Source organism: Balaenoptera physalus (genome assembly GCF_965194825.1).
Source record: "Balaenoptera physalus genome assembly, chromosome: 13".
Taxonomy (NCBI): Eukaryota; Metazoa; Chordata; class Mammalia; order Artiodactyla; family Balaenopteridae; genus Balaenoptera; species Balaenoptera physalus.
This window is the reverse complement of record NC_138892.1, coordinates 41,913,285-41,938,916: the sequence shown is the minus strand read 5'-3', so window position 1 is coordinate 41,938,916 and position 25,632 is coordinate 41,913,285. Positions and strand designations below refer to the sequence as shown.

The following is a 25,632-nucleotide window of genomic DNA, read 5'->3' as shown; positions in this document are numbered from 1 at the left end:
CATCTCATTCAACCTCCTGGTTTTAAGAATTTGAGGTAAATAAGGTTTTAGTATATACTGCCTAATGAAAAGACTTCTGAACTTGAAGCCAGAAAAACTTGTTTGTGATCCATTCATTCACACTGTCTACTGTTTGCCTGGCCCTTAGTCTACACAGTGCTTGGCAGTGAGGATATTAAGGGAAGACAGTAATGATCTCTGTTTTCAAGAAGCCAAAAACTAATGAATAAGAAAGACACACTAATCTGTAATTTGTATAGACAAATTATATAAACAGAGACACTGTTTCCTTATCTTTTAATTGGCAATAACAATAACGACGATAATCTCTTAGCATTAGACTGGGGAGGAGGGAAAAACAAACAAGGTGGACAGAAGGTCCTTTACAAATCCCCTTTGTTTCTAAGACAGGGGAGGGAACTGAAGACCAGACCTGGGCAGGGTTGATAAGGAAGAGCGGGTGGTCTCTCACCCTCCTTTCTGTAGAAAGTAGAGAAAAGATTGCCACTGAATTTCAAGCCTCTTCTCCCTGAGCCTCTGGCCTCTGGCTAAAGCTAGGGTTTTTTTAGTGCTATGCTTTGGAAGTTTGTTTGGGGGAAAGACCATTGGTTTTGCTGTAAAAGGAGCTGAGCTGAGTTTGAATCCTGATTGCACCTATTAGCTGTTTGACTTTGGGCAAGCTTTAGTATTTCCTGAACTCTGTTTTTTTCATCAGTAGAATGGGGTGTTAGGGCATCAGTACGCTTTGGCTAGAAGAAAGATATATAAATCATTTCTTTCAGGATTAATCTTTTACCTAAATGAAGTTAGTTGAGTGGTGTGATTTGAGAGAAGGCCTAAAATATCATTCAGTATTTCTCAAAATGCCACCAGTTATGGGGTATAAAATAATACAAACAATGGAAAACTCTTTTCTTATAAAGTAAATATACACCTACTTTCTAATTCAGATTGACCCAAAAGATGAAGACATATGTCCACACAAAAATTTCTCCATGAATATTCAGAGCAGTTTTATTCATATTAGCCTCAAATTGTAAACAACACAAATGTCTATTAACAAGTGAATGGATAAACAAACTGTGGTATATCCATGCAATGGAATACTACTCAGCAATAAAAAAAGGGAATGAACAGCTGAATGCATTTGCAGAAACATGGATAAACCTCAAAAATACTATGCAAAGTGGAAGAAGCCAGATACTAAAAAAATATATACTGTATGACTCTTTATATGAACTTGAAAAATAGCCAAAACTAATCTCTAGTGATAGAACTTAGAGAAGTGGTTATTTATGGGAAGGTTAGAATCGACTGGAAGGTAACATGAGGAAACTTTCTGTTGTGGTCTAAATCTTCGCTAGAGTGGTGGGTACATGAGTGTATATAATATCAAAACTCTTCAAATTTTGCCCTTAAGACCTGTGTTTTTTATGTAATGTACTTTATGTATGTCAAGTTTACCTCAATAAAAATATGTCTACCAATTAAAGATCCATTCAACTTGGCAAGTTAAATCAACTTGGTGAGTTAAAGAAGAGTTAAGCAAGAAGCATAGTGATCATTCCCTTCTTAGTGTGCATTAATCTATTGCTAATTGCTTTGTTGACCAAGGGCAAGTTTAGAATTGGAAACATCTCTGTTGAGGGTAATCTTGGAGTTAGGGAGTCATGCTGAAACTCTGAAAACAGAACTTGCAATTTAATAAGTGTATGGCTCTAAAGACCAGCCTAAAATATATTTGGAGTGATTGGTCTCATCTGAGATGGTGCATGTCTGCCAGGAGAATGAGCTCCTCGGATCATCAATTACAGGGAGCATAATTGACTGAGGTCCCCAGATGTGGAGCTCTGAAATTCATCACCAAGTTTGTGCTGAGGCCCCGCCTCCTACAGGCTGCTCTCAGCCAGTGACTGAGCTCTCCTGGGTTACTAAGGCAAGCCTATCCCTGGGAGATGTGGGACTCCTCTGACAGGTAACTTTGGCTTGAGGCCCTTCCTACCCACCTCCTATTCTCCCCGCACCCACCTCCCATGGCCCTGCCAAACTTTCCTTAGAAGATACTGCACAGTAAGACACGTCCCTCCAACCTTCCTCCCTCCCTTCTCTCTCCTCCCTCTCCACTCGGGCAGACCTGCATCAAGGTTTTACTGCCTTCCCAGCATCTTCCCATTTTCTCTTACAGGTAGGTCTCTAATAAATTTCTTAAATGTCATTCTGTCTTAATATCTGCTTCTTGAAAGGTCTGACTAAAAACATCCGTGTTATGTACGTACATTGGGTGGAGGAAGGCAATCGGAATCATGCAGCATCTTCTAACCGTACCCCACCCCGCTGGCCCATCTCTGCTGGATACCCACGGGTTTACAGAATCAGGCTTCAGACACCCTGACAACATTATAAAACATTCGCTAGGCCCTCTCATGCTCCTTTTTACAATAAATCTGTAGCAGAAGGCACGGAAAAGCTGTAGCTAAAGAACAGTTCTTATGCTGTTCATGATACTGAATTAAAGCTAAACTTCCACCTGCTTTAAATCTTGCCTAATTTTTTCAGGCTTTGTGTTAGCTTCTGTAGTTGTAGTGTGTGGTTTTATTATGATATAGCATAAATCTAACTCTGACTTATGTGTACCTCTAGATTTTTTCCTTAATAGATAAACCCATTAACAACTTCAACCATTAAAAGAAGAATCAAAGTAAATGTAAGGGTTTAGTGATCTCTGGGAATATATAATAGAGAAACCTGGGGATATTTTATTTTTGAAGCAAGAGATTTGTCACTTGAAATTTGATTTTAAGAAGATACATTATTTCTCTCTGAGAATAAAATTTAAAAGTCCCCTTATAGGATAACGTTTGAGTGAACTGATTTTGGTACACAGAATATTAAGGGTAGAGCTTGCTTTAGGATTATTCATTAACAAGATATTTTATAATATACTCTTCTTTTTCCAAGTCGTGAGGTGATGCCTACTGAATCTAATGACTTGATTTAATCCCCTCAGAAGATTTGGGGCAGGTTGGAGTTAATCCTGTCAGAGACCATGGTCTAAAACAATGTGAGAACTCTATCATTAAGTAAGAATGATTTGTGCTTTAGTAGAAAGGGCTCTCTTTACAAGGAGACTTGAGTGTATGTAAAATATTTCTGGAAAGATACATTCAAAGCTGTCAACACTGATTGCTACAGAGGACTAGGACAGAGACCTGGGCTTGATAGGAAATTTACACTTTGTATACTATAACCCCGTTTGCTGTTTTTTAAAAAAATTAAACCATGTGAATATCTTGCTTTTTAATAAATAAAAAATGTTCAAATAAAATCTAGGACATGCAACAAAGGACATAATAGGGATGTAATTTTGGTGAATTTGGCTTACAGTTACAAATGGAGATCAGAAAAAAATGAGTAAGTGACTGGATGGACACCTTCCTGCTAACCTTTAGAAGAAAGAGTGTGACTATTGCAAGAGAACCAAGAAGGGGATTGTTCCGTTATGATATATTTCAAAAGACTTTTTATACAAATCATGGTTGTAATTCTGTAACTGAGTCATCTGGTGTCTGCTGGTGATTCATAACTTACTGGATACTCTGGTTAAAATGTCAACATCGCTTAGAATGAAAATGCAGAGGTATCAAAGAGAGAAATGCAGTATTTTGGGGAAATCAGCAGACCATTACTCTGTGACCAAGCTCTGTTAAGTGAGCATGATCTCATAGTTTTTTGCAGTATATGAGATTGTGATTAATATCATGCATGATGAAAGCTAATGCTCTGTATTTCTATTCATGATTCTATAACCACAGATTTTTTTTTTAATTAACATGAAAACACACAGGATGAATTTTAAAGGATGCTTACACACTGAGAAGCAACTTTATTAAATGGGGTTCCATGTTTGTTTTCTTTCATCAGGTTCCAGAAATCCTGTTAATTTTAGAAATCAACAGCTGATCTTTTAAAAAAACCAACAAAAGGATGTAAAAATCCAGCTGTGTTCTCTTTTGCTTTTCTATTTCCCATTGGAACTAAACTGAAAAATTGTATGATTCATAGAGCAGGATGCAATTCAACTGGTTCTCTCACCACCCTGGTATAGATCCAGTGGGGAAGGCCTTGAACATGGACGAGAAGATTCTCTTAGTAAATCTGTAACTCATTGACTTTAGCAAATTTGCCCCTAATCTCTTTGTGCCTCATTTTCTTATCTCTCTCTCCATTTTCTAGAGCATTTGTGAAATTAATGAGATGATAGATTATCGAGAAAGTGTTTTAAATTCTTAGGGAAACATGTAATCTGTGAAGTGAGTAGAATGGTAGCCCCCTGAAAGCTACATCTACCCAGAACCTGTGAGTGAGAGCTTATTTGCAAAAAAGGTCTTTGCAGATGTATTTAAGTTTCAGATCTTGAGATGAGATCATTCTAGATTCCTTTCTGGACTCTAAATCCAATGACAAGTGTACTTATAGAAGACAGAAGAGAACAGGACACAGAGAAGAAGACCATGTGAACATAGAAGCAGAGATTGGCGTGATGTAGCCACAAGCCAAGGAACACCTGGAGCCACCAGGAGCTGGGAGAGGCCAGGAAGGATTCTTCCCTAAAGCCTTCAGAGGGAATGTGGCTCCACCAACACCTTGATTTCTGACTTCTGGCCTCCAAAACTCCAGAATAACTCTCTAATTTGAAGCCATCGAGTTTGTGGTAATTTGTTATGGCAAACACAGGAAACCAATACCCTCTGATTCTAAGTTATCATTGTTATCTACCTTGATAATGTTATTAAGCTTGTGAGAATTATTTGAAAATTTATAAAAGTGCTACTATAAAGGTGGCATGATGTATGACAGGTTCTCAAGTGGGGTGATTTTACTCCCAAGAGACATTTGGCAGCATCTAGAGATGTTTTTGTTGTCATAAGTGGGGGAGGGTGCTATTGGTATCTAGTGGGAAGAGCCAGGGGTGCTGCTAAGCATTCTGCAATACATGGGACAGCCCCCGTCCCCAAACAAAGAATTATCCTGCCTACAATGTCAATAGTGCAGAGGCTGAGAAATCCTAATGTGTGAGAAAGCCTAGCACTGTGAGATTAAAACCTTAGCTCTGCCACTAATTTGTGAGCAAGATGATTTACCCCAGGCAATAAAACGTCTTGGAGCTTTTTAGTTTTTTCATCTGTAAAACATGATGACACTAATACCTGCCAGAGCTTTATAAAATTCCAATGAGATAGTGTTGGTCAAAGAATTTTATACTTTGAGTTCTTTCATAGTAACATAGAGGCTTTCATAATTATTATCCCTATATTTCTTTAGTGAAACATGCAAACCTTTGATTTTTTTTTTATAGATTTATTTATTTTTATTCATTTATTTTTGTCTGCGTTGGGTCTTCATTTCTGCTTGCAGGCTTACTCTAGTTGCAGCGAGTGGGGGCCATTCTTCCTTGCGGTGCATGGGCTTCTCATTGCGGTGGCTTCTCGCGTTGCGGAGCACGGGCTCTAGGCGCGCGGGCTCAGCAGTTGTGGCTCGCGGGCTCTAGAGCGCAGGCTCAGTTAGCTGTGGCGCATGGGCTTAGTTGCTCTGCAGCATGTGGGATCTTCCCGGACCAGGGATTGAACCGGTGTCCCTTGCATTGGCAGGCGGATTCTTAACCGCTGCGCCACCAGGGAAGTCCCAAACCTTTGATTTTTAATGAATGTAGTTAGGGAGTCCACAATGAATGGATGCACTGAGCCACAGGAGACTTCCTTTTATATGTTTATGATTATTATCTCAAATGTTTATGATTACTATCTCATGGAAATTTCATGACCATTACTGTTTAATGATGTTTTTCAGTGGCAAGGATACTCTGGAAGTATTCATAAAGTTTCTCTGGGGAGCTTATAGTTTATGTCAGATGAATAACAAAACTGAAGCCAGATCGAGTGTTGCACAGATTTAAAGGTGTGTAATAAAAGCAGAGACAGCACTATGTAGCCTTTAGGGTGCTTTTTGCTATATATCATTTCCAATGATTTTGAGGTGGTTAGTTTTATGTGTCAACTTGACTGGGTCATGGGGTGCCCAGATATTTGGTCAGACATTATTCTGGGTGTGTCTGTGAGACTGTTTTTGAATGTCTAACTTTTGGATTGGTAGAATGAGTAAAGCAGATTTCCTTTCCTAACATGGTTGGCCCTCATCAGTAGTTGAAGGTCTGACTAGAATGGAAAGCCTGACCCTCCTGCAAGTAAGAGGGAGCTGCTCCTGCCTTACTGCTTGAGCTGGTATTGATATATCAGTCTTTTCCTGATTTTGGACTAGAATTGAAACATTGGTTCTTCTTGGGTCTCAAGCGTGCAGGCTTTTGGATGGGACCTACACCACTGGTTCTCCTAGGTCTCCAGCTGAAGATCTTGGGACTTCTCAGCCTCTATGATTGCGTGAGCCAATTCCTTATAATAAATCAGTCTCTCTTCCTCTCTCTCTCATCTATATATAGGATAGAATGGTTCTGTTTCTCTGTGGAACCCTAACTAATACAGCACCCAACCTTGATAAGTTTTTTAGACTTAAAGTATGGCCCTGAACCAGCAACACTGACGTCACTTGGGAGTTCATTAGAAATGAAGAATCTCAGGTCCTCAGGCCTCAGCCCAGACTTACTGAATCAGAATCTGCATTTTAACAAGATGCCTAGGTGATTTGTATGCATGTTAAATTTGAGAAGCACTTCTTTATTTTGAAGTCTTTGCCTATAATTTGTGTTCTTGAAGAAGAATACAAAAGAACCTTATAATTATTTGACATTAATACTTCAGGAGAGACATAATAGGGAGATTGTAACAAAGGGTTTTCTTTTTTTTTTTTTTGCACTTTGCATAACATTTGGTGAATAATTTTGCAAAGACAAGAAGAAAAAATTTTACCTTTGAAATTTACATTCCTAGAAAATTTCTAGATTTACCAGTTTCTAAATAGTAATATACCACAATTGACATCTGCTTATCCTTAAGCATTAACCAGAAGATTTCTGAAATTAATTTTACAGATAAACCTTATGGATGTCAATGTAAGCAGCTCCAAACGTTTTAACATTTATTCAGAGTGGATTTCACAACTGATAAACTATGGCTAGTAGTAACAACCATTTAATAATAATATCTTGGATTTTCTAATACTAAGGCTAACATTTATATAGCACTTTATAATTTTTCTAAGTAGCTTCACATACATCAATAACTCATGAGATTCTTTCAACAAGCTTATGAAATAGCTATACGGTATTTCTTCTGAAATACTTTTACAGTTATTCAGTTGTATTTTCACCTTTTTCAAGTCAGAAAAGTCAGCATGAATTTAAATTTAATGTGTGTGTATTGACACTGCTCAAATGATTTTATTATTTTCAATTATTTTTAGTTTTATTGCCCAACCAAGGCTAGATTGGTTTGTGGTTGTTGATGACTGAATTTTGCTCAGCTTTCCCTTTGATGTGGCAATGAAATCAATAGCTGTTTCTTTTCTTCTTTTCAGCCCACTTAGCTCCTTTTGTGTGTAATAGCGAAATACCCATGTGTGATTCATTTGACAGTCTCTGCTTCTTATTTCTGGGGAAGTAACTCTACTTAGTAATCATCATCCAAAAGTGGCTAGCTTTTGGGCAAGAGATGAAGTTGCTATTGTATCTGCCTGTCTAGGATTTAATTGTAAGAGAAAATGATATCCTATCACACTGAAATTTTATCTTGCCCAAGGGACGTTTAGGCATGGGAGGTTAACCAAGAGATGTCAACGGAGCAGCTGATGCAGCTGAGACTGATTCTCAGTTCTAGAGAATTGGGTGGCTGGTGCTTAGAGGAATGACGAGGGCTAGAAGGTACTTGTCTTTTGGTTTAGATAAGACAGTATTACTCTGAATACAGGAAATAAACTGCCAGTTTAGAATATTGCATTATAATACTTGGCATTTGGAAGAGCTTCATAATGCAAGAAATGAGGAAATTACTTTTTGGTAGTTATTCTACTTCACAGATACATTTATATAATTTTTAGAATACATCAGTGTCTAATGAGGCAAGATGATTTGAGGGAAGCAGGAGAATCACTGCTATGAGATAGAACCTGTTTAAAAATTTTATTATGATAATCTATGTGAGCAACATCTCATTGATTTTTAAGGAAGATTTGAAATTCCCTGGTGGAGTTTTTTTTTTAATATAATTTATAAATGTAAGATTGGGTCAGCAATTAGGCTGATTACTCAAAATTTATATTTCTTTGTAAAACTAGTTAACTGTTCACAAGGTTAGAGTGGAATGAAAAAGAATTTGTTTTTAAGAATGTAAAACCATAAAAGCAAAGGGCAGGGAGACAAGGAGAGCTGATATAGAAACATAGACTCATTCCGTGCATAATTAAACAAAATTAACTCTTTGATAGAGAACATGAAATTGCTAATTATTGCTAATAATGAGAAAACTTCAACTTTTCAACATTTACCATTGCAATCACTTAACCTCTATCATAACCCCTCCAATTTCTCTCCCTATAAGTTTCTTCCTCCCTGCTTTCAAGCAAGTAGAGATTGTTGCATCTTGATTACAAGAGAATCTAGATTGATCCTCTGAGTCACCACTTCATGTTGCTCTGTTCTTTCCCTGCCAAAATTATCTGTCTGGTCTCCACATCCAGGGACACTGTTCAATGTTTCCTCTTAAAATATTTCATTTAAGTAAAAGCACCTAGGAAATAGTTGGCACTTAAATATTTGTACCTTTTGCTTTGTGTAAAATCCAAGGGCTTATTTTTAGACTCTTTGTGTCCTCTTATCTTTCCATGACATTTAATACTGTTGACTTCCAACTGGTTGAATTTCTCTTTAGGTTTTCCATGTTATCTCTCTTTACAAAGTTCTCTGTTACACTGACATTAATTTCCATTTCCAAGTCAACAGTACATGACTGTCTTTTTGATCATACAGGCATACCTCGTTTCATTGTGATTTGCTTTATTGTGCTTCCCAGGTATTTTGTTTTTGACAAGATGAAGGTTTGCAGCAACTAAGCGTCCAGAAAGTCTACTGGTACCATTTTACCAACATTTGCTCATTTTGTGTCTCTGGGTCTCACTTTGGTAATTCTCTAAATATTTCAAACTTTTAAAAGTATTATTATATTTATGATGGTGATCTGTGATCTTTGATGTGACTACTGCATAAAGATTACAATTTGCTGAAGGCTCAGGTGATGGTTAGCCTTTTTTAGCAATAAAGTGTTCTTTAATTGAGGTATATGCACTACTTTTTAAACATAATGCTATTGCACACTAAGAAAACTACAGTATGGTGTAAACATAACTTTTCTATGCACTGGGAAACCAAAAAATTGGTGTAACTTGCTTTATTGCAATATTTGCTTTACTGCGAATCTGTAGTATCTCTGAGGTGCCTGTACTTTCTTTGACTTCTTTTCTTAAACATTAAAAAATTTATTTATTTATTTATTTATTTATTTTTGGCTGCGTTGGGTCTTTGTTGCTGCGTGCAGGCTTTCTCTAGTTGCAGCCAGCGGGGGCTACTCTTCATTGCGGTGCGCGGGCTTCTTACTATGGTGGCTTCTCTTGTTGCGGAGCATGGGCTCTAGGCGCACGGGCTTCAGTAGTTGTGGCCCGTGGGCTCAGTAGTTGTGGTGCATGGGCTTAGTTGCTCCGTGGCATGTGGGATCTTCCTGGACCAGGAATTGAACCCGTGTCCCCTGCATTGGCAGGCGGATTCTTAACCACTGTGCTACCAGGGAAGTCCCATCTTTGACTCTTTGATGACACATCTTTTTCACCCTGCTCTTTATTTACCCTTAATGAGCACATCCATGAGGCTATAATCCCCTAAGAAGTAGAAGACTCTCAACTTTGTACAGTAACTTCTAATTTTTAACCATGCTCTATTTTTTAAAATTTCAAACTCTCCAACAGATACTTCCATTTGGATGTTCTACTGTTAAAAAGCTGAAAATCAATGTTTCTTGAAGTGAATTAATCATCTCGCTTAAACCAGCTACATTTGCTTAACTTTCACTTGTTCATGGCATCAGTATTATTCTCATCATTCAGATTTAAAACTTGGTTTCACACTTTATTTTTTCTTTCCATATTTTATTTTTGGTCTATTAAGAAGCCTAATCAGTTTCTATGTTCAGTAAAGTGGTTTTTTTGGGGTCAATTATGCCTTTTAAAATTATTTATTTTTTATTGAATTATAGTTGATGTACCATATTATACGTTACAGGTGTACAGTATAGGGATTCACAATTTTTAAAGGTTATACTCCATTTATAGTTATTATAAAATATTGGCTATATTTTCTGTGGTGTACAATATATCCTTGTAGCTTATTTTATACATAGTAGTTTGTACCTCTTAATCCTTTATCCCTAACTTGGCCCTCCTTCTTTCCCGATCCCCACTGATAACCACTAATTTGTTCTCTATATCTGTGAGTATGCTTCTTTTTTGTCATATTCATTAGTTTGTTGTATTTCTTAGATTCCACATATAAGTGATATCATATAGTGTTTATCTTTTTCTATCTTATTTCACTTGCATAATACAGTAAAATTTTTCTTAGGAAATGGCTCTAGTTGACATTCAGTCATTTCCATCCCCAACACCAATGTTAATACCTTTTCTCCCAGGTCTTTGTTAAATCACGATGACACCTACTTGGCAAATAGGAGACACATTCCAATTTTTTTAATCTGTGCATAGCAGAACATACCATCAGAGTTTACCTTTTTAAAAAAATTATTTTGTACTACTTCTTTTTATAAGACATGTAGTTTTATTAGATAAAAAAGGGAAAAATAAAAATAATAATGTTGGTACCTTCTCTCTCTCTGAAATTTTTTAAGCTGTATATTTTTAGTTCTTTTAAAAATTATTTTCCAGTTTTATTGAGAAATAATTGACATGCATTCCTGTATAAGTTTAAGGCATACAGCATGATGGTTTGATCTACATATATTGTGAAATGATTACCACAATAGGTTCAGCTAACATTTATCTTCTTACATAGATATAATAAAAGGAAAAGCAAGAAAAAAAGAAAAAAGAAAATAATTTTTCTCCTTGTGATAAGAACTCTCAGATTAACTCCCTTAACTTTGCTATATATCATACACCAGCTGTAGTCATCATGTTGTATATTGCATCCCTTGTGCTTATTTATCTTATAATTAAAAAAAAATCTCTCTCGAGAGGTGCTAAAATTTAGTTTTGGAATCGTAAAAGGTATCATCAACTTTCATCTTCCTGTAAAGGTTCTTCAATAGCAGGGTAAACTATCTTTGATTCGCAGAGTATTACCTTCCTCAGAAGAGTAACAACTTTGTGTTTGGAGAATAGAAGAAAAGCTGCCCAACACCCTGGGGAGGGAAAGTAAAGTGGTCTCTGTTTGGGTGACATTGAACCAATCCAGACCCCAGAATGTTGGCAGCTAAGACCTAGGAATGTTGGGAGATCAAGAGAGAGGTGCTCTTGCCCTTGTTTAGCACTGAGGAAGTGGGTTCCTGCTTCCTTGTGGAATGACAGTGGCTTGAGCTTGGATCTAGATTATCAAGTCATTATTTCAGTGGTGGATTGGCACCGACTCTGGAATTTTGTAGAACCCAGCTTCAATAGGGCCAACCACATCATAAGAAGCAATGTACAAGACTCCAGTGTTCTTCCTGATTGAATGTGCAAGTTGGGCTGTGTGAACATCAGAGGTTTTGGTTGATGAAAGGAGGGTTCTAAAGAAGAAGTTACATGACTGCCTACTAATAAAGAAATTAGGGGCTCAAGATATTACTTGGAGAAGTGAAAGAGATTTCATTGTATTCACATTCTGAGATTTTAGGGCATTTTATACCAGTTTCTTGTGCAGTCACACTATAATTTATATGATAACACAGGTTTGCTTAGGATAGTCTTAGTTTACACCTGTTGTCCTGGTGTGGTTTTAAAGAATTTTCTCTTTTCACCCTCAAAGGTATTCTAGTTTGAAAGATATATTGTTAACCACTCTATAAACCCCCAATTCTGGGGCTTGGGGTTGAGGAGGGCCTTTTACTTTCCATAAGGAATCTAGATCTTGGGACTTTGGTCCTCAGACAAAAATCCTGCATATTTTGAATGTACTTGCCCAACAAGAATCTAGCTGATCAACAAATATCTACTTGACCAACAAGAATCTACTTAAACAAAATGGGCTGCCTCACATGCCCATTTTTATGCAAAACAGAGGAGGACAGGTTTCCAGCTTCATCCACCATGCCCCTTCATCCCCACCCCTCCCATGGGTGGTATATGCAAACTCTGCTCAGGTATTTTTATTCCACAAAAACAAGAAGTACAGGATAGTTCTCTAGTGAAAGGGCAGCCAGGCTAATTCATTCTTTTGAGGAACAGAATTTAGGGCCGCTACAAGACATAGCTCAATGAATCTCAGGCTCTGACCAATTGGATTCACTTCTCTCTCCTTTGGGTGCATGTAACCTTTAGCTCTTCTTCCTCATAGAAGAAGAGAACTCGCTCGGACAATCACCAAAATACATGGTGTGTCTTCTTAGGCTATGTTTTCCTAATTGATGTCCTTGTTCCCCTTATACCTGTGTTCTAATACTTTCTATACTTGACCACTGCAAACAGAAAAATGGATTCAGTTGAACTTTCGGGGCCCTTCACCTTCTGATTCTGCTTACGACTATAATCTTACCTATTTTGTCCTTTTAGATCAAGGACTACTTCCCTCATAATAGTCTCAAATTTAATGGGCATATGATTGATTTTGAAAAGAAATGATATGAAAATGAAGATTGTGATTCATAGGTCTGGGTTGAGGCCTGAGACTGCATCTGTAACCAGCTTCCAGGTAATGCATTGGAAGCTGGTCCTTTGGATCACATTTTGAGTATCAAGGCTCTGTAAGGCCTTATTAAAAGTCACTAGCTCACTTTAACCCCATTTGCTCAGAACATTAAAATTAAGGGCTGGAAAATTATCTTTGGTTGTTCTTAATGACAGATTACTCATTTGAAGTGTACATTCTCTTATATCACTAGTTAATTGCTTCATTCTCATAAACTGTAATCCCAGGTAGATAGAAAGCTTTTTTAGTAAAGGAATGATTCCCTACAACTTTTGTAATCTCTTGTAGTGGGGTTACTCTGTCTTACACATAGTAGGTCCACACTAAATTTGCTGATTGATTAATCATTCTTAAGAGATTTCTTCTTACCATTCTATTACATGAGAACTCATGAGATACATTTAAATTTACAGTTTGGCAAGAAAGAAATGTTTCAGGCAAAATTATAAATATACTGAAGTGAGGAAATCTGAGCAATCTGAATAAAATGCTATATTTGAATTATTAAATTACAATGCTAAAGCAAGAAGTAAAGGTCTTTGCTATTTTAAAAATAATATAAATCTGAATTAGGCTTTATGAACCAGGTTAGGGAAAAATATGTATTATTGTATTATTGCTTTGATTACTATGCATGTGTTCTGGAAAACTCACAGTCACAAAATAACAGGTTATAATCCTGACAGTTACTTCCAAACTTATTCTTTTAAATTGATTTGTTGGATACAAATATTATCAACTTGTATGGGTAGAATACATCCTTGCAGAGAGTTCCTGTTAAAGTTTCGAAGGATTTCAAAAGTTAGGCGGTCTACAGAAATAACATGCTGTAAACTCTCTTCTTTTGAGAACTTTGAAACAGAGTTGGAAACCTCCCACAGACATCAGGATGTAACAGCCTGTAGAAAGGATGTTGAAAATTTTAGAAAAAAAAAAAGTAATAAAATGGTCATAAATACTGACTACAGATTTTGGATCTCAGTTTTCAAATGAATATATTGATTGAGTCATTTCTTAAAACTCTCAAAGGAAGTCAGATGCTTCTAAATAAATTTTATGGATATATATGTTTCAAAATATGTGCTTTGCCAAGGGTTTGCACTTGCCTTCAATGGAACAAATCTATGTCTGCAATCACTTTAACTTTTCCTCGTGAAAATCTCATCACCTCTTAGAGATCTCAGAGTTCAGGAAATAAATTGGAAGGACCATATATTTTCTCATCATATATCCATCATTCTCTATGAGCTTTTTGTTCAATTTACTTCATTTTTACATAAAGGAGATAGTCTTTGGGCATGTGTTCTTATGACCAGCATTCAATTTATATTTCTCCATTCATACCCTATTTGGTAGCATTAGCAAGAAAGAAATGGTTCTTATCTAGATGTTTTTAAAGATATTAGTGCAATTTTTATGTAAAGGAAATTACTATTTATCTTCACCAGCACCGGCATCTGTCATTCTAACTGGATACTGTGTACAACTAAGGGTGGAAGACTAAATAAACTTTGATTCTCAGGTAGATTAATGATAACTGGTATTAACACAGAACAAACACAATAGTTGACAGAAGTAATAAGTGTTGCCCTTTTAGGTAAGACTTCTGGTTAAGCTGGAAATAAAACTGGCTTCATAAGTGCTCATGACTTCAACAAGTTTATAAATTACCAGGAAAACCTCACTAGTCTGCAAAACATCAAGGAGACAGACATTAGCATTTCACATCTGCTCTCCTATGACAGCTATTATAGGAGGTGAGATACAACTCCACATTACATATCATGTGATTCAGGGCCTATCCATCTTTTCAGGATCTCGGATTGCAGACTGTGACTTGAATCAAGTGTTTACACAGAAGAGTTATATAGTGAGTAAAATGTTGGGGGTTTCAGAATGAAGTATCTCGGTTTGTTATAAACAGAGTTGGTGTTCTTATCAAGCTAAATAAGACATTCCTTTTAAGAAGCAGAAGATGTTTGAGAATTTTGTTTGAGAATTTTTGAGAGTAGGAAATCAAATTAAAGCCAATGTGTGCATGCATACTCTCTCTCATACACATGCTTTTGATACTATTTGAGTGCCAATAAGGAAACATTTAAATAGTAGATATCAATGAAACATAAATCAGAAATATGCTAGCTCATTTTCATCAAACATGTAGACTGAACCCTCACATATATGTATTAGGAACTCTGAAAGTTTCCCATGCAATAAATCAGATTTACAGTGTAGGTTCAAATACACTTCTATCTATCTATCTATCTATCTATCTATCTATCTATCTATCTATCTATCTATCCCTTATGTCTATATCTTTATATATTACATAAAATGTAATGTGTAGCTTGAGTATTTTGGAATTGCATGAAGTGATAAGTAGCTTTGGATTACATGAAGTTATGGAAGAAAAGCTGTCTTCATGCTATTTTTAAATAGTTATTTTGCCTGAGGGCTATATCTGCTATTCGTGTATTATCCACATTAATTGTAATAAGTTAACTTTTCTATGTTTGAATTCCCAGCTGCTATGGTTAGGGGGGCATCCTGTGAGTGGAATAAGCAAATCAATAAGCTGGTTTATACTGGTGTTTTAGTTCCTAAAGGCATCTTGCTAAAAACATTAGAAGAAACCAATAACCCATTAATGGACGCGAATGAAATTCCTCCCCAAACTGGCCCTCGCCAATCCCTTGGTAGGAGAAAAAGGTATACTCCTATCACTGTGCTTGATGGAATAAAAATGAGTAAACTTCCACTAATACCTACCCGCCCTCAGTTACTACCAGAGTTCAGGACTATTCCCTCGCTCTCCTGTTCCACATAACTTCCAGTTTAGGCTTTGGAACTTTGAATGCATGGAAGTAAACAGGATTCCCTTTAGGGGAGACAAATTTTACAAAGATGTGTAGATTTGAGGAACAAAACTCTTTCCTGTTTCTGAACTTTTCACATATTCAATTTAGACTCTACAGGGCTGAATAACCAAGAGGTGATCCTAGCTTTCTATTTATCACTTATGTTTTGCTTATTGAGTGTTCCGTGGGAGTGTGGTTTTGTATTCACTGATAAGGACAATCGCATGTATAATTCTTCTCCCTATATATTGTGCTATTCAAATAGAAATTCCCTTACCTGATTCTTTATTTCTGAAAGAAAAGGAGAACATTCTCTTGATGTTTCTACCTAGCAAGCACATCTTGAATTTTGATTTGTGCTGTCAGTGTGTGGCAAGAAGTGATTAACTTTTCCTAACTTTATCTTTTCTCTATATCCTCCCACATGTGGATAAAATCACTCTCTGTTCCATTTTATTTTCATGCTAGCTAATTCTTCCATTTTTGCTTATTTTCCCCCAAAGATATGAAACCTATGCAGGTCAGGGTTGACCAAATACTGGAAATCAAAATCTTTTTCTCTCCCCATCACTTAGAAAATCAGGACTGTTCTAACAGAAACTGGGCATTTGCCTTGCAGAAATTGAATACACCTGGCTTGTTTTGATTCCATTTTTGTCAGTTATTTGTGGGAATTTGTGTCTGCTGGGGAATTCTAATTCATAAAGCTTAAGGTAGGTGCTGACTTTCTCTTATTTCATGATCTGGGTGTGACTCAGGGTTTGAGATTGCTTGTTGCAGGAATTTTTAGAGGAAACCTTAGTGTGGGTCAGTGGCATCAGCTCCATGAAGATTTAGCATAAGGAAGGACATGGATTAAAAATTCATGAAAACAACCGGTAAAGATGATTTAATGATAGAAAAATATATGAATAATTTGGATATACCATGGTTTCAAGGAATATGTGCACTCTAGATTGTCAAGAGGTTTATAATTCTACTCTCATAGTTTGTAATACAGAAAAGTATAACTGTGCTGCTCCTGGTGTTCTACTGAGTACCTCTGAGCAGCTCATACAACTGCTTGTAGCTCTTACACCTGAACTTGTAGAAGGTTCTCGGGGCTACTGCTCTCCAGACCAAGGGTAAGGGTTGTCATGAGGCCTCTGGGAGAGAGAGAAAATGTGATTCTGAGTGCTGATGAGCAGGGAAATGCAGGCCTCACAGCTGGCCAGTCTTGCTGATCGTCTTCTAGGTAACCAAGGCTATAAACAAGGGGGAGCAGGAATGGCCTGGAAATCAATTTGCAGAATATTCAAAAGGTCACCATGGTACAGAGTAGTGTGCTGATTACTTGGAAGAAACGATGCACTAAAACATGTTCGCCACATCTCTAATGACAGTAGTTGTCATACCAGAGGGGAACACGTTGCCAATCTCCTGTTAACGGTGTTTAGAACAGACTGGAAATCTATTTTCAGGACCCTCATTTTAAACTCTTTTTTGTATTGTTCCTTTGAGTAACTAACTTTGCAGAACTTTTACTAATCTCTTCTTTTTTAATTAAATCTTTTATTTTGGAAAACTGTAAAATCTGCAGAGAAGTTATAAGTCTATTACAATTCATTTAGATTCACCTACATACACCTTTCATTAACATTTGTCACATTTGCATTCTCTTTCTCCATATATGAAACATATTCTTAAAAAAATTTTTTTATAGTAGTTAAGTTACAATATCATGTTAGTTTCAGGTATACAGCACAGTGATTCAGTGATATATATATATACATACACACACACACATATATATATATTCCTTTTCAGATTCTTTTCCCTTATAGGCTATTACAAAATCTTGAGTACAGTTCCCTGTGCTATACAGTAGCATCTTGCTGGTTATCTGTTTTATATATAGTAGTGTATATATGTTAATCCCAAACTCCTAAATTATCATATTCTTATTCTTATATAAGAATAAGAAACACATTCTTATTCTTTTTTGTTGTTGTTAAATTTATTTATTTATTCATTTATTTATTTTGGGCTGTGTTGGGTTTTCGTTGCTGCGCATGGACTTCCTCTTGTTGCGTCGAGCGGGGGCTACTCTTCATTGCAGTGCACAGGCTTCTCATTGCAGTGGCTTCTCTTGTTGTGGAGCATGGGCTCTAGGCGCGTGGGCTTCAGTAGTTGTGGCACACAGGCTCAGTAGTTGTGGCTCGCAGGCTCTACAGCGCAGGCTCAGTAGTTGTGGTGCATGGGCTTAGTTGCTCCACAGCATGTGGGATCTTCCGGGACCAGGGCTCGAACCAGCGTCCCCTGCATTGGAAGGTGGATTCTTAACCTCTGCACCACCAGGGAAGTCCCCACATTCTTATTCTTATATAAGCATTTATTATTATTATTTTTGTAGCTGTTTCAGTGTAAGTTCAGCTGAAATCTCCTAAGAACAGGGATATTCTCTTATGTAACCTCACTGCTACTTTCTGATTAGAAAATTTAGCTTTTTGTTATTTTTTTCTAAAGAAATCAACTCCATACTGAAACAACCCCAGCTGTCTCTCTGTAACTGACACTCTCCAGATGAAGGCCTTCTTGCCACTCACAACAATTCCCTTCCCAATTATTCTTACATTCCCTTTCTTTTCGTCATCTTTATCTACTTTTTGTTCCCTTTACATTTTCCCCCTCCCAATTGATATTTTTAAAGGCCACTTACTGCTTTTCTCTGTTCACTTAAGCAACTTAATTACATTTCTTGGAGCTGCATTGCTTATTTAAGGGTATATAAAAAATCTGGGTGACATTTTGCTGTAGGGCAGTGACTCTTATTGCCTTCAGCCTTGGTAGAGGGAGACTTCATTCAAACTTTAAGACCTTTGGAGAGTAAGTAGTTCAGTGGCTGATGTAGTAAATAACATTGTGGCCATTTGAAAAGGCACAGGCAAACACAGGCTGGTAGATCACTCTTAGAAAGCTTTTTCTCTTGTCAGCAACTCAGCACCTGATGTTTTGGCTGGCAACTCGGAGCTCTTTTAGGATCTTCTCCCTGGAGCTCTCATCTGTTAAAGCAGAGAAATGCCATTGATCCTAAAGTAGTATCAGAAAGAAAATGCAGTTTAGCAGTCTATTTCAGAATTTTTTTTTAAATTAATTTATTTATTTTTGGCTGTGTTGGGTCCTCGTTTCTGTGCGAGGGCTTTCTCTAGTTGGGGCAAGCGGAGGCCATTCTTCATCGCGGTGCGCGGGCCTCTCACTATCGCGGCTTCTCTTGTTTCGGAGCACAGGCTCCAGACGCGCAGGCTCAGTAGCTGTGGCTCACGGGCCCAGTTGCTCCGCGGCATGTGGGATCTTCCCAGACCAGGGCTCGAACCCGCGTCCACTGCATCGGCAGGCAGACTCTCAACCACTGCGCCACCAGGGAAGCCCTATTTCAGAATTTTTCAAAAACAATTGCCAAGTAGAGGTAGGGTCTCTTACCATTTAAAAAAAAAAAAAAAAAAGCTTATGCCCAAAAGATCCTCCCTCAAGGCTCCAGGTTAGTAGCCTGAAATCAATTCAAGCAGCTAAAAGGATGAAAGGAGATTTCATGGTCTGTCTTCTTTTGAGTGCTCTGGTTGGGGGTTTTCTTTGGCTGCCTGACTAGAGGCAAAGATTAGTGACACAGTGCTTGCTTTCAGTCATCTGCACTTCTGTGCTTTTCCCTGGAAAGAAGCTCAGGCTGTGGGAACCAGGGGTTCTTTTAACGTCTGTGGGTTAGGATGGACAGAGTTTATATAGCTACGTTTACAGCAAGGCACTAAGAACGGTTTTTGCTATTTGAGAATGAACAGGTTTTTCCTTCTTCTCAAAGCAATTACAGGAAGAAGAGTAGCCTCTTTGGGAAGGCAAATTGGCTCATTTGTGTAGCCAGAGAGGGCAACATTTTCATCAGCAGCTCTCTTATGCCCTGGATCTGATGCTTTGGTTTGAGGGGAGAGGGATTATCTTTTTTTTTTTTTTCTTTTTTTCCCCTGGGGTTTTTCTGCAGTCTAGTATAGTAAAGGAACTTTTTACAATCACATCCATAACTATGGTGCCCATAGCTTTTAGGGCTGAATGCAAAAGATTTTTCTGACCTGGTAAGTCAAAGTAGGTAAAATATATATATATTACACAATCCTGTACTTTTTTACTTAGGGAATAAGGTACAAGACTTTTCTTTTAATAAGCTCGATGGAGCCACAACACATTGGTTTTATTTTGGGATAGGTTCCTTTTGAAAACAAATTTCAAGATTATTAATACTTAATTATTACAGGGCCTGGCACATAATAGGACAGTGGTTCTCAAACTGTGGTCCCTGATCCTGCAGCATCACTGTGACCTGGAAACTTGTTAGAACCACCATGGTAGGGATTCAGTAGATGTTTGCTGAAGATAATGCTGAGTTCTTAATTCCAAAGGAGAATGATGCCGTTAATACCATGTTGTAAGGCAGTGGTTCCCAAACTTAAGGCATATCAGAATAATCAGGAGGACTTGTGGAAATACAGAGTTTTGGACCCCACCACGAGCATTTCTGATTCACTAGATCTGGGATGGGAAAGAAAGTCTGTATTTCTTTTTTTTTTTTATAAATTTATTTTATTTTATTTATTTATTTTTGGCTGCTTTGAGTCTTCATTGCTGCGAGCGGGTTTTCTCTAGTTTCAGGGAGCAGGGGCTACTCTGTTGTGGTGCTCGGGCTTCTCATTGCGGTGGCTTCTCTTGCTGTGGAGCACGGGCTCTAGGCGTGTGGGCTTCAGTAGTTGTGGCTCGCGGGCTCTAGAGCGCAGACTCAGTAGTTGTGGCGCACGGGCTTAGTTGCTCCGCGGCATGTGGGATCTTCCCGGACCAGGGCTTGAACCCGTGTCCTCTGTGTTGGCAGGCAGATTCTTAACCACTGGGCCACCAGGGAAGCCCGAGAGTCTGTATTTCTAACAAGTTCCCAGGTGATGCTCATGGCGCTGTTCTGAGGACCCTGCTCTGAGAACTATTGGTCTAAGACCATAATTCTCAAACCTGGCTCAACATTAGAATCTCCTGGGGTTGCTTTTAGGTGTAGAAAGCACTGGGCCCCACCTCAACCAAATCAGAATCTCTATAGGTGGGCCTGGGCATGGTAGCCTTTAACATTTCCCAGGTGATTCTAAGGAAGAGCCGGGTTTGAATTACACTGCAGATCATCTCAGAAGAAGTGGTTCTCAATCCTGCTTGTCCATCAGAATCACCTGGAAGGCTTTAAAAACCCTGACGCCTGGATGCCAATCCTAGAGGTTCTGACACAATTGCTTTGAGGTGCAACCTGGGCGTTCCGGTATTTGAATGCTCCCCCAAGTGTTTCTACTGTGCAGCTAAAGAAAGAACCACTGCCCTAAAGATACCTTCTGGCTGTAAGAATGTCATGATTTTAGCACAATCCTATGTAAAAGACACATTCAAGGAAAATGAACATTCCTATAGAGAAATATTTGATACTAATTTATTCTATGTCTTTGTATGGTTGCCAAGTTTATACTGAACTGATTTTATGAGCTATGAGAGTTGGTTTATTTATAACAAATTAGCTGAATTTTTGATTGAAGCCTTATCCCTAATGTCTGTAAAATCTACTTTCATACCAACTCACTTCCGTTCTGTGTGTATGTGTGTGTGTGTGTGTGTGTGTGTGTATGTATGTACATATGTATATGTTTGACAAATATCCAAAAGGGAGCAAAAATAATTTTATCTACCATACTTTTAATTTATTCACATATTTTCTTGCCAGTTAATGTTTACCTCCATTATAGTAAAATGTAGTATAGTGGAAAGATAGACAAGTTAAGAACTCTGGCCCTGTCACTGTAATGGATGTTTACGTGTCTGGTTTAGTCGGTCGGTTACAAATTTATATAGCATTAAGGGTACCATATGTAGGTTGAGCAAGACCACACAGAAACGACACTCAGCAGCCAGAGAAGTCCTCACTGGACCGTTGAGGCAGGGAAGCATCAATAAAGCCTTCGAGGTCCCTGCCCTAGCCTGTGAGGCAGGAAGGGAAGTGAGAGGTCAAGTGATATTCATCAAAGTAACAAAAACTCATGAACATTAACAAGATATACATTAAACACATTTATACCTGTGGAAACCTGTCTCTGTGGCGCTTGCAGTAAAGCATAACCTTCCTCGCTTCACTCACAACAGCTACCAAACAGCTGTGTGATATTGAGCAAGCTACTTAACTTTTCCTCGCCTTAGATTTCAGGTAATACTGATCTTGCAGGGTTGCTTTGAGGAAGAGATGAGGTAACATTGTCTTAAACTTTTTGGCTGCTCTAACAAGAATACCCAAGACTAGGTGGCTTAAATGACAAACTGTGTTTATTTCTCACAGTTCTGGAGGCTGGCAAGTTCAAGATCAAGAAGCCAGCAGATTCGGTGTCTGGCAAGGACAAGCTTCCTAGTAGATGACCATCTTCTCACTGTGTCTTCATGTGGAGGAAGGAGTGAGGGAACTCTCTGGAATCTCTTTTACAAGGGCACTAAATTCCACTTAAGAGGGCTCTACCCTCATGTCCTAATCCCCTCCCCATAGGTCCCACCTTCACATACCATCACACTGGGGATTAGGTTTCAACATATGAATTTAGGGGAGACACAAACACTGTTTATAGCAGACATGCAAAGCATTTAACCCAGTATCTGATACATGCTAGAAGTTCATAAATATTAATTCCTTGTTTTCCCTCTGTCCTTTCTAATATTATTACAACTTCCCTTATGTCACTCTGTCCTTTGTCTTTGATCATCATCACAATCATCGGCAACCAGAAATGTCCCTCTTCTCCCTGTCTCTCCTCACCCTCCTCCACATTTATTGAGCTGCAATATCTCGGCCAAGGTGCTAGGCACTGGGGGATGCGTGGATAAATAAGCTACAGCCCCTGCCCCTAGCACACCCAGTCTAGCGAGGAAGCAGACAGGTAAACATACAATTATTATACCTTAGGTGTGAAAAGTGGGTACAGCGGCAGCACAAGGTGTGGTGCTAAACTCAGATGTGGGACCTGGGAGTGTCTGGGGAGGCCTCCTGAAGGAGTTTAGTTTTGGGGGTTGAGCAAAAGTGACCAGATGTGGTGGGGGAGGACGTGGGAAGGGGGGGAGGGGATCCCTGGCAGAGACCAGCATGTGCACAGGTGGGGGTGAGTGGGTGCTGTCTGAGAAAGCACGGCATCAGTAAGTTAACTGGCTTGGCAACTGTGGGGCAGGTGTGAAGGATGATGAAACAGGAGGAGTCGGCGGGGGGCTACCTCATCAAAGATGGTTCTCAAAGGGTTGGTCCCAGATCCACAACATCAGCATCAGCTGGGGTCTTGTTAGGACTACAAATTCTTCTGCCCCAGCCTAGACCCATTAAAGGGGAAAAGTTGAACAGGAATACGGAGCCTAGAAATCTTTAATAAGCTCTCCAGGTGATTCTGATGCATGATAAACCCTGTCCTATACCATGATAAGAAATTTGTCTGTTTTCCTGAAGGAAATGGGGGAACTATGGGAGGATTTAGGTAAGACTATTATTTTTTGAAGGCTTACCTGGAAAGAAGGGTAAAAGACGAGCAAGATGGATGCGTGGAACAGGAGGTAAGTCCGTAAGGAGAGACAGGGAAGAAATTTAAGACACTTGAGTTAGAATGTAGCATCCTTGCTTTGTGCTGGGCTCATAAAAATATAGAGAAATATACATGGTTCCTGCCCACAAGGTGTTGATAATCTAGACGTAGTAGATTCATTCCTTCTGAGAATACATTCTACCAACCCAATAGAGTACCATCCCCATTTATGGAGCATTTACTACTCTTTGGAAGAGTGCCTCTGTGGAGTCAGTTTGATTGATTTGGACAAGACCACAGGGAGAGTCTCCTTATTCTTTACTCCCTGGGGAAAATCTGGGCTGAACTGGTACCACGATGGCTGTTTAGTATATAATGCAGTGAAAGGTGATGGTTAGAATAGCAAAATAAATTGATTGGATAATTTCTCTGGTACTCTAAATACATCCGTGGTGGTATTAAACCATGTAAATTTATAAACACATTCTTTCTGGGCTGTATGTTGGGAACAGCACAAATCTGAGCCTTATTTGCAATAGCAGTGAGAGAACTGCCCACTGAAAAACTGGCTTTCCGCTAGGGATTGAAAAGGGCCAGCCAGACTACATGCTTCTTTCTGCTAGATTCTTGCTTATTCTCGGCAACAGAGGCAGGCTTGCATTCAACGCTGTAGAGAAAAGGTGACGGCGGGAAGGTAATTTGTCGGATGATGCTGGACCAGAGGTTGGAGTCTACCTTCAAGCCTGTTCTCCAGGGCTGGGAGGGAAGGGAAAAGGAGGTGCTTCGCTGGCTGAGAGAGGAAGAGGAAATAAAAAAAGATTTTCCAAGATATTTGACAGCTGTATCTTCCCGCCACCACCTTCCCTCCAAACCCATGCGTCTCTGCTTGGAGTCTGGCATAAAACCAGGAGTGAACCCCCATTTGTCTCCCTGTGCTTTCAATGAAAAAAGTCGGTGCACAAGGACGGAAACGAGCGCGGCTGAAAATAGGTGCATGACTTGTTGAGCATACAAATCATTTCCCCCCTAGTCTCCAAGGGAGGGGAAAAAAAAGAAAAATCCCTCGTACTCTCCTTGCAGCCTGTGTTCTGCATTCGGGAGAGGAGGCCGAGGCTGGTTTCAAGCGCTCCTCCCGCTATCCCCGTAGGAAACTTTTCTCGCAGGGCCGGCTCTGGCCACTCGCCGGGGCGGAGACGGTGGGCGTCCGACGTGCTCCTCTCGCGGGCCGAGGCCCTGACCCCGCGACGCGCCTGTCTCTTTAAATTCCAGCTGCGCTGCTGGGAAACAGCGCCGCCCGCCGCCCGCAGCCGAGGCTGGCAGGCGGCTGCGAGCTCGCTCGCGCTCTCGCTCCCGGCTGCGCGCCGCGGAGGGCTCGCTCGGCCCGCGGGCTGCTCGGCGGCGGCGGCGGCGGCGGCGGCGGCGGCGCGGGGCGGGGAGGCGCGGCCCGGCCGAGGAGGGAAGAAAGAGCTAGCCGGGCCGGGAGAGGCGCCGCGCCCGGTCCCGCGCCCGCGTTCGGCGGCCCCGACAGTTTCCTTCGGGGGTGACGAGGATGTGCCTGGCTGGTGGCTTTTTTTTTTTTTTTTTCTTCTCCTTAAAACGATTTCCATAGTAACCTGATCAAGTGGCTCAATATCGCAAACCTGAGGATTTCCGCGGCCCGCCGGCTTGTCCTCAGTCAGGTAACGCTGGGATTTCGTTCTTTGCAAAGGCAAACCGCTGCGCTTCTTCCAAACTTCCTTTTGTGGAAAATCGCCCAGCCCAACGCAGCCCGGGGTATTTGCAACAGCGTGTTCCTTCCCAGGTGCCTGCCACGGGTCTCCTCCCCTGCTGTTCCCCCAGGACCCATGAACACATTATTTAAGAAAAAAATTATATATATATATAATTTTTTCTTAAATTTTATTTATATATAATTCTTTTGGTTGCCCCCCTCCCCTCCTCTTTTTGATTTTCCCATCTCTGCGCTCTCGTCGGCTTTTTCCCTGAGACTAGTGATGGGGGCGCGGGGAGAAGTCGGGGCGGGGGTGGGTGGCGAGCGCGGTCCAGGGAGTGGCGGGCTCGGGTGGCTGGGCTCTGGTGGGCTACTTTGGGCATCTCGGCGCTGGGTGCGCCGGCCTGGGTCGCGGGGAGGGCTGTCAGCACCAGGGCGGCGGAACCGGGGACCCCCACGTTTCCAGACGAGCGAGCGAGGGGCGCAGGCTTGAGGGTGATGGAGCGCTCGGCTGGGTGGCTGGCGAGCGTCCATACATCATAGCTTTTCTTCCTACTCCCCCGCCCCTCTCTGGGT

General features: G+C 39.8%; 2 protein-coding genes across 3 annotated transcripts in view; one reads left to right on the top strand and one right to left on the bottom strand.

Moving 5' to 3' along the window:
• The window catches only part of LOC309640395 (uncharacterized protein), a gene marked incomplete at its 5' end in the record, with an annotated part of 29,928 nt that extends 4,976 nt beyond the window's left edge, over positions 1 to 24,952 (bottom strand). Inside the window, one exon of the mRNA XM_082419114.1 lies at positions 17,965 to 24,952. Within this exon, the coding sequence (XP_082275240.1) occupies positions 24,284 to 24,952 (669 nt within the window). The 3' untranslated portion in view covers positions 17,965 to 24,283. The remainder of the gene's footprint in view (positions 1 to 17,964) is intronic.
• The window catches only part of NAV3 (neuron navigator 3), an 867,875-nt gene that overhangs the window by 9,378 nt on the left and 832,865 nt on the right, over positions 1 to 25,632 (top strand). Inside the window, exon 1 of one of the 2 annotated variants that reach the window (XM_082418852.1) lies at positions 24,882 to 25,024. The exons of the other annotated variant lie outside the window; for it this stretch is intronic. The gene's annotated coding sequence lies outside the window, so the exon portion shown is untranslated. Of the gene's footprint in view, positions 1 to 24,881; positions 25,025 to 25,632 lie in introns of those variants that run through there. 2 annotated transcript variants of the gene reach the window in all.